General features: G+C 42.5%; 1 protein-coding gene across 1 annotated transcript; it reads right to left on the minus strand.

Annotated features, from left to right (window-relative positions):
* Positions 1-329: 329 nt before the first annotated feature.
* Positions 330-8,457, minus strand: LOC121313450 (ectoderm-neural cortex protein 1). The gene is made up of 3 exons (XM_041245987.1): positions 8,028-8,457; positions 4,091-5,896; positions 330-1,332 (listed from the first exon to the last, which is right to left on the minus strand). Exon 2 carries the CDS (start codon positions 5,888-5,890, stop codon positions 4,115-4,117), a length of 1,776 nt encoding a protein of 591 aa, XP_041101921.1. The 5' UTR covers positions 5,891-5,896; positions 8,028-8,457; the 3' UTR covers positions 330-1,332; positions 4,091-4,114.
* Positions 8,458-9,012: the final 555 nt, after the last annotated feature.

Genomic DNA, 9,012 nt, shown 5'->3' on the forward strand with positions numbered 1-9,012 from the left:
CGCATAGCGGCCCATGCCACACAATTTATACTTTAAATGGGTTCAGCATCCAGTAGAAATAACTAATAAATAACTTGCCAGGAGAAGACCTTTATCTTATTTCAGAGCTCACCCACCTCTCACTAACCCCCTTTTAAGACTAACTGTAACATGACTGTCTGTGGCATCATAGCCTTTACCTTAGCCTAACACGTTTTGTGTAACTTCAGCTCTTGGCCTTATAATCCTTCCATTTCCAACTGGCTGATTCCTGAGACACCCCAACAACCCACAACTCCTCTGACTGCTCTCCTAGAAAGTGGCGGGGGGGGGGGGGGGGGGGGGGGGGGGGGGGGGGGGGGGGGGGGGGGATTCAAAAAGAAAAATACAGTTTAAAGCGCCAAGTAAACAAAATGTGCAAAATGAGAGCCCAGTCAAACAGAAGGGGCTGTGCATGGAACAAAACAAAAACCTCCATAAGCACCCAAGCAGCAAAACAATAAATATCTAGTAGCTGAGCAGAGGACATCAAATATGTATCTTTACAATAACAACAGCAACAACATTCTTCATAAATTATAACATACATTTAAGGCCAGTATTTGCATACTAGCATTTTCGCTGTAGAAATATTGCCTGCACAAGTTATTTTGTTTTATTATTATTATTATTATTATTATTATTATTTATTATTATTATTATTAATAATAATAATAATATCCAGATTCAGTTATAGTCCCAGATTCTCATCTTGTCTTGTTGGTTTTGCAGTTTTAGGCTGCTCAGATAACAAATGCAGGTTAAATAACACCCCAGGTTCAGCCTACAACTAGGCCTCTGTTAGTAGAAGGCTGCAAAACTCCAATTGTATCTTCACTCAAATTGACATCATAGGGCTTCACCACAGCTGGTGTTGGCACTTCAACATGTCATGTCGTGAGGTGACAACCATTTCAAATTTCACACACAAATGGTGGAGTTGAGTGAATGAACATTTCTAATGGTGTGCTCTGCTCTGATGTAAACCCCTGTGCTTTTCTTTTCCTTTGTGAGGGCTGATTAATGTTGACAGTAATCCTTGATTACAGAAGCTCGTCTGGAGCATGCAGCTTCATTCTTTCATTTTTAAACAACACCGATGTCTCTAAACGCACAGAACAGGAGACTGGTCCTTCATGTCCAGCTTGTGGTGCAGACATTGCGAGGGTAGACATCATTCATCAAAAAGTCTCCCGCCCATGATCCCCCCATCCCCATCCCCAGCCCCATCCCCTTTATCCTTCATGCCATGTGGTAAAAAGTTTACTTCTTCACAGTAGATATTCATTAGATTTGTTGCAAGAACAGCATTATCTGAAAAAAACAAGAGAGAACCATGTCAAATAAATGCAGCACTGTCCAAATCCTTACTGGAGGAATACACTTGCAGTACAAAGGGATCAAAGGGATGGTTCATAACTCCAGACATGACACGAACCCTCACTAATGTCACCTGCAGTTTTAAATACGACTGATTTGAGATTTGGTGTTGTGTACCCCATCTTAACTCAGCTGTTTTAATTTGAATTCTCTTCACTTGCTTTGTCAGAAGAATTACTTAGATAACAAAAATGCTGGTGTGCGCTTGAACTTTAACCCTTGACCCACAATGGGTTACAAAAAATCCAGTAAAATAGCTTTGATATGGTTAAACAAAGGACAGGTCCCTGGTGCAGCAGTTCTTTCTGTAAATCAGTTTCGTTTGCAGTCTCTAATGGCTAAAACTGAAATTAGTTTAGACTACCTGTTATTCTTTTTATTTATTTGATAAAGTGTTTTGCTTCCTTCTTGGCTGAAGTTTTAAAAGAAGCTTTTGTACTGACAAGCTTCCACTGTGCCATCCCCCCATCCCACACACACAAACGTATTTCATTCACAGCAATAAACATGATTTGTGATCTTTGGCAAAGGACAGAGTATCTGTCTCATTGGTGTAAAGGAAGAATAGCAATTAGCCAGCAATTTCCACTTCCAGCATTTAGAGCACAAAGAAGCCCAAATGTAAAGAGCGTTAGCATGAATGAGCCGCGGCAAACAACACACCAGCACACAGACACCCTGTGTGCTTGAACATTAAACTAGTCTCACTTACAATATAATTACACAGAGAGCACCACGCAATTAAGCATGGCTTCTGTACACATTGCTGCCTGTTATCTGGGATGAAACCTCACAGTCAAGAATTGAAGATGCAGCACTGTGGCAGAAGCAGCAGTAAATTATGGCAGGGCTTCAGTTGGTTATAAATGATGACTTAATCACACACCAGTGAGTATTGTGTGTAACTAATGCAAAGGGACTGAAGCGACTGCTTTCTTAAAGACATAGGTATTGGACCATAATGGCTACGAAAACAAAGTGCAGTTAGGGAGTCATTTCCTTTTTCTCTTCCAAACCACTGATTTAACAGAACAGGATAACAACATTGTTTTGGGCCCCTTTGTAACTAGCAGGGATTTCTTGAAGAGAATTAACAGCTGGCAACAAAGGAACCTCAGCTTTGAAATGAACTGCTGCCAACCAAGGTGGGGAGCATTCCATATGGAAAGGAAGGTGCTACTGAAAGCCTGAACAAAGGAAGCTCTTGGGTTTAACATTGTAGCTTAGAAAAATACAGAAAATAACATCAAGAGACACTTTTTTTACTATTTGTTTTTAAAAACATTGAATGTGAAGAACAAAAGAGTAGACACATGTAACTTCTCTATGCTGAAAATATAAAAGAGCAAATATTGCTGACACCCCAATGAAAGTTACCCCCAGCTAACCCGAGCTCCTTCTGCCACACTGCCAGCCACAATGCTCTTCAAAGACAAAGGGGCTGCTGATTTGACTTCTAAACGAATCCGTTACGGCTCTCCTTTCGGAAAGCCTGCCATTAAAACCTTGTCAACACGGCCTGCCTGACAAAGACTGGGGCGTATAAATCCCGAACGGGAGATGGATACTGCATTAGCCAGCCAGGGTGGACAATAGGCTGTTAATTGCATGGTTAATTGCCCTTTTGGTTGCTTTCTGCTCAAGGTCTCTTCTCATAACCCATTCAACACCAGTCAGCTCATATTAAACCAAAATTACCTATTGATGAAATCCGATAAGCCAACATTAAAACAAATGAAAATGGCTTGTTTAATATGTGAATTTAATATATTTTTGGTTGTTTGTTTTCTAATATGCCATCAATTCTGAACATGTTGTTACTGGTTTACCATCAAGCAAAGCTGAAACCCCCTGACTTTCAGTACCAGGGTCTGGTTAAGAAGTGCATAATAAAAGGGCTCTGATTGATTAAAAAATATTTGAGGGCAGAAGAAACTAAACTCAGTTTAGCAAGCAATGGTCCCTAAATCAAACATTGCTTTGTGCTTTGTATTTAAAACATGTTTTATCTAGAGAAACAGAAACCAAATCTAAATTTTCAAAGAAGGCAAACAAACTGCCCAGAAGAATAAACTGTACCACAGTTGTTATGTGCAAGTGGCTTAGACGGTCACAGTCCCTTTAGGACTGGACAAATTTAAGAACGACCAGGCTTATGAAAATGACATTGTTAGGGGCAGGATTGACTGTGGTCTCATCAAGTTTGAACTGTGCCATGTTTCAGCAAATAAGGAAAAAGTGGGTCTTCACAGTCATAACCACCATCATACGCTCTTAGACAGACCTCATCTGATTAGGATTATTTTACTATGTGACGACTGAATACACTCCCTGGAATTCAATAATGGTTTTAGGACAGGCATCTTTTCAAACTGTATCAAGGAAAGCAGCTAATACCTGCATGTGTTTATCTGGAAGCCATCTGAGCTAGTTATGTGTAAGCCACCGCATAAACCCCTGGTAATGTAAAAGAAAACAGGTTTCGGTGTTTAATATCACTTTGCTCATTTTGTACTGCATTGTGCTGTGCTGTGTTTGAATTTGTGATACTGTAAAATAATCATTTGGTACCATATACATACAAACAGATAGCCAAGTACATTTTGAGTTTATATAATGCATTCTTATTAACCCTATACTGTACTCGTATGCATTGCATATAAACACAGATTGATTGGAATGTGTTTCTTACCCCTGCTGTTTTGAAGCTTCACTTCTAAGCTGGAAGGTGCTTCCAGGTACTGACAAACGCTGTCGGAATGAGTGAATAGGGCACTGTAGTTAGGCTGTTCCAGGTGTCCTGTGTGGGGTCGTAACAGTCCAGTGTTTTGCACCTCTGTGTGCCAAAATAGCCCCCGACTACATACAGTTTGTTTCCAGAAGCCACAGCCTGACAGCTCATGCGCTTTGCTGTAACGTCCCCTACTTTAGTCCACTGGTAGGTCTCGCTGTTGAACTTGTAGGCTGAGCATGCCGAGAACTCAGTATCACCTCCTATGACAAAAATCTGGTTACCAAGCACAGCTGCAGCTGTGTATCGCCAGGGCTGTGGGCAGGTGGCTGGCACTGTCCATCTGTTCTCCTGTGGATCATAGCACTGCACTTTGGGGAGCTTGTCATGACTGACACTGGTGCCCCCGAAGGCAAACAGCTTCAGTTTGACACTGACCACAGCTGCATTGCTCACCCCTTCCCTGAGAGGGGCCACCATGGTCCACTTATTGGTGGCTGGGTCATACTGTTCGACCTGCTTGAGGGACACTGATGGAGATGCTGGGAGACACCCTGTGGCTGCTGTGTGTCCACCTACTACATACAGACAATGCTTAAGCTCTGCAGAGCCATGGCCAAACCTGGCGATAAGCATGGGGGCTGCCTTGGACCACTCCTCATGCAGGGTGTCGTAGACCCAAACATCTTTTGACACCCCATTTTCTGAGCCCCGGCCCCCAGTGATGTAGACCTTGCACTCGATGGCACAGGCACTGAACTCCTTGCGAGGGCTGGGGATGTCTGTCTTGGGGATGATCTCTTTTGCTTTCTGGTCCACCAGGTAGAGTTTGTCACACATGAACGTCTGGCCTCCCAACAGGAACAGGGCATGACTGGTCTTGCGGGGACGGGCACACAAGCTAGTGACCACCCCGTCATTCTGCAAGATCTTTAGCTTACAGAGGATAGCCTCCTCCACCAGCGCCTTGCTCTGGGCCTGCTTGTTGATGAGCTCCTCTGTGGAGACATTCTCCATCAGAAAGATGGCAGGTAGGAGGGCCAGCCTGACTGTGCGCAGCAGCTCTGGGAGGTAGCAGTGCCTCTTCTTCAGGTCGTAGTTCACCCAGTTGAGGGCAGAATCGTAAACAACCCTTTCGTCCTCTGTCTCCAGCTCCTCATTGGAGAGCAGCTGCACCAGCATGTCTTTGGGCAGCTGCAGGAAGTCCTCAGACTTGCTGATGGCTGGGAAGTTGCTCAGGCACATCCCCCAGGAGAGCTCGAACAGCCTGGTGCACTGATGGGCATCCGAGAAAAGCAGCATGCCCAGGCAGTTGGTGGGATGCAGGTTCTTCTCCAGGAACTCTGCACAGGCATCCCGGATGTCCTGGAACTGCAGCATGTCTCCAGCCTCCAGGAGCGACTCTGCGTTGTCCTCATTGATGATGACCCGCGAGGAGTAGGCGTAGTCCAGCAGCAGCTCCAGCACCTCGGGGTGGATGGAGTCATGGAAGTTCACCTCACTGGCTTGGCTCTCCCGCAGACCCCCGCTGAACATGGCCTCGAAATATCGGCTGCAGGCAGCCAGCACTGCCCGGTGGCAGGGGAAGGAACGGTTCCCCGCGTGCAGCAGGACGTCGGTAAAGAGCCTCTGCTGCCTCAGGACATTGAGGTGCGTCAGGACGCTGTCCGCATACGAAGACTTGTGGAAAAGGTAGACGTTCAAGGAGCCCGTACTGGAACGGGACTTGCGGTTCTCGTGAACGCAGACTGACATTTTCATTGAATCCTGCAAAGAAAAAAGATACAATGAGCACTCTCTAAAAGTAGGATTCCTTTATCTCTAACCAGTATGTGTCATTATTATTATTATTATTATTATTATTATTATTTAGTAAGTAGTAGTAGTAATATGAATACTAATGTGTTTAGATAGTTTGATGTTTGTTATTAAAAAAAAAAAATCTGTCAGCATCATTTTAGATAGCAACAAAATCTGATATATACGTTCTATTACAGAGCTACGCCTAAATTAAAGTGTGATTATTGCAAAAGTCGTGGTCGCTACCACACTACAGCCTCATCATTAGCAGGTAAAACGACCTTTCTCAAAATACAGTATTAACAACCGTTTCTGCTCAGGATGGTATGCCGTGTTCATCTGAGAGACCTACTATTCCCAAAGCAATAATGAGCAAAGCAACGTTTTAGCCTTTAATGTCAGTTTCGTGTGACAGGTCCACACAGCATAGCATGTAAAAAGAATTACAGAGCTGCGGATCCAGTAAATAACTCAGTGGCTGCATCGATACTCCCTAATGTGGCTGCCCGGACTCTCTTGGGATGGCCAGTTTATGTGTTAGTTGTTCTATTAACATACAGATCAGCTCTAGAGCGCGTGTTAATAGGCTAGATTGCAAATGCGGTGATATGGATGGGACCCTGCACCCTCTGTCATAGTCTTGGTCTATCTGTCTAACACTGCTTTGCATTTGTGTGTAGCTCTAGCTGGCCCTGGCTCAAGACATTGAACACACAGCTGTACAAAATGAGATGGCAAGTCTACCAGAAGCCAATTGCAGTACAATCGAAATGCCACCTTTTTCATTGTTGTCACTTCTTCTTTAAATATGTGGAAAACTACAAAGCGGTATGTAATGTTAACGCAACATTATTCAACTGATTTCATTCGACTTTATAAAGCAAAATGAGTTTATTCTATAGGGTGATGCAAAACGTTTGGCCATAGCCGTATAGCTGTAGTTACCACAGTTAAGGAAGTCAATAGCAAGTCGATTTGTCGTTGCTACAGTGTTAAATTAAACTTTTCTGTCGAATTAACCACACACATAAATGATGCATCCCATCACAGAAGTCGGGATGCCACGCCACATCTGATATACCCTTGTAGTGTAAGATTCTGGACGATGAAATAAATGCAGCCCAGCAAACACTGCGACTCAGTAACTTCAAGGGGAAGCGCTGCACAAATTAAACAAATGTATCGATATCAATATGTTGTGTATTCAGATGTGTATGTTGACTAGAAATTGAACATTTAAATAATGGAAATTAAATATAAAGTAAAACAGTACGTGTTTTCCTACTTTTGCTCTTCAGAGAGGTGTTAGGCGGTGTTGGTATGGTAACTAGCCTATGCAATATTTTACTATTTTATATTGCTATCTTTAGGTATAAGGCACTAATGCGTCAGACCAATCTTTACCAGAACTATTTTCATGAATGAGAAAACCCATAACTTTAACAGTAAGGTAGAACAGACAGCAGTTTCCCATCTCTAGCTTTCCTCTGTTTATTTGTTTTGGAGCCACTAACCCAAACTGACCCTTGCCTGACTGCAAAGAACCGTGAGATCACATTAGCGTAGTTAAACAAGGGATCTCGTTAGTTTTTATTTCTGTTTTGTTTTCTTTCTTTTTTTTAAAATCAATGAAAAATGACATGCGTTTTTCATTATGTTTTATATGTCCAGTTTATGAGTTATCATGTCATCTACAATACAACTATGTACACAAAGTCCCTACCTCGCACAAAGCCTGTTTGCTGGAAAGGTTTGCATTTATCAATCCATTTTTAGTTAATAAAATGACATCATCAATGACCCGTGCATGCTGCAATCGAATCTTTTAGACAGATTTCTACCAGAAAAAAGAAACGCAACTTTTACTGTTTGCATATAATTGGATCATTGGATAACACGTTAAGGTAGGTGGCCAAAGTCTGCTTAGCGCTTTTCATCCCTGGTCGAAGGCTGGATAAATATACTGTACCGTCTGCACTGCAGAGCATATAAAATGCATCGAGCGGTTCTTTTATGTTTAAAGGCTTTCGACCCTTCCTTCGACTGCAACTCTATTAAAACACACCACGCAGCACGACTAGAATACCGGTTTACTTACCAAATTATAGTGAGCACATGGTTCTGAACAATCCTTTAGTATCCGGCCATACCATTTCAGTACAACAACCACGGTGTTCACAAAGCTGGAGAGCTCTGAATCGATCCCCTGTACCCGTGCCTCTGCGGTGAAGCGCTTTAAAAAGGAGTGGACGCGTCTTTATCCTTTACGTTTCCTTGTAGTGTGTGATGCTGTGCTCATGTGCCATCAAAATTTGAGCACTCGCAACACTGTGCTGTATGTTACTTTTTTTCCCCGGTATCCCCACACTGTGTTGGAGTATAGCTGTGTGAGACGATCCAGTCGGGAGTGTTTGAGTCCTTTCCTCTGCCAGCGGCGAGTCGCTTGCTTTGAATCTGATCGCTGTGCAGCGCGTGTAAGTCTGTCTGCTTGGGTTAGTCAATAGGACTGCATTTGAACCGCTCTGAGGGAGGATCTTCTCAGACACTGAAGAGAAAGAGGAGGGGTATGCAAAGCGCCAGGCTTCAGAGAGAATGAGAAAGAAAGGTGAAGAATACAAACAACCAGAAATAATAAGTCAAAATAACGCGTCTGAAAAAATAAAATAAAACCAGCAAATACACAGAAAATTGTTTTCTTTGACACTTCTGTCTTTGTGGATGAAAACATATGAAGGTTTGTTTAGGCGAAGGGTATACAGGTCCTTTGGAATGAGAAAAGCGCCTCCCAGTTGTAAAAAAAGTCAAACTAGTATATAAAAATGTAAATTATATGTAGTCCGTGTAGTTCCAGTGCAGTTCAAACAAGTGGCTAGACTATTTCGGATTGGGATGATAAGGGTTGTGACAAAACAGATTAAAATGAGTAGAGGTCATGTTTTCCGTGTATGTTTAGCTCAAAAATAAAACGAGATGTAACAATAATAAATAGTGAATGCATACAATGCATTAAAAATCTAAATGAGAGTGTTTGTATGCTGAAATGTTTACATTATTTTATTATTGTTTAACGGTATATATAAAGC

Source organism: Polyodon spathula, chromosome 1 (assembly GCF_017654505.1).
Source record: "Polyodon spathula isolate WHYD16114869_AA chromosome 1, ASM1765450v1, whole genome shotgun sequence".
Lineage (NCBI taxonomy): Eukaryota > Metazoa > Chordata > Actinopteri > Acipenseriformes > Polyodontidae > Polyodon > Polyodon spathula.

Excerpts from the sequence above, each read along its gene's own strand:
- LOC121313450 (XM_041245987.1), bottom strand. The coding sequence starts at position 5,890 with ATGAAAATGTCAGTCTGCGTTCACGAGAACCGCAAGTCCCGTTCCAGT.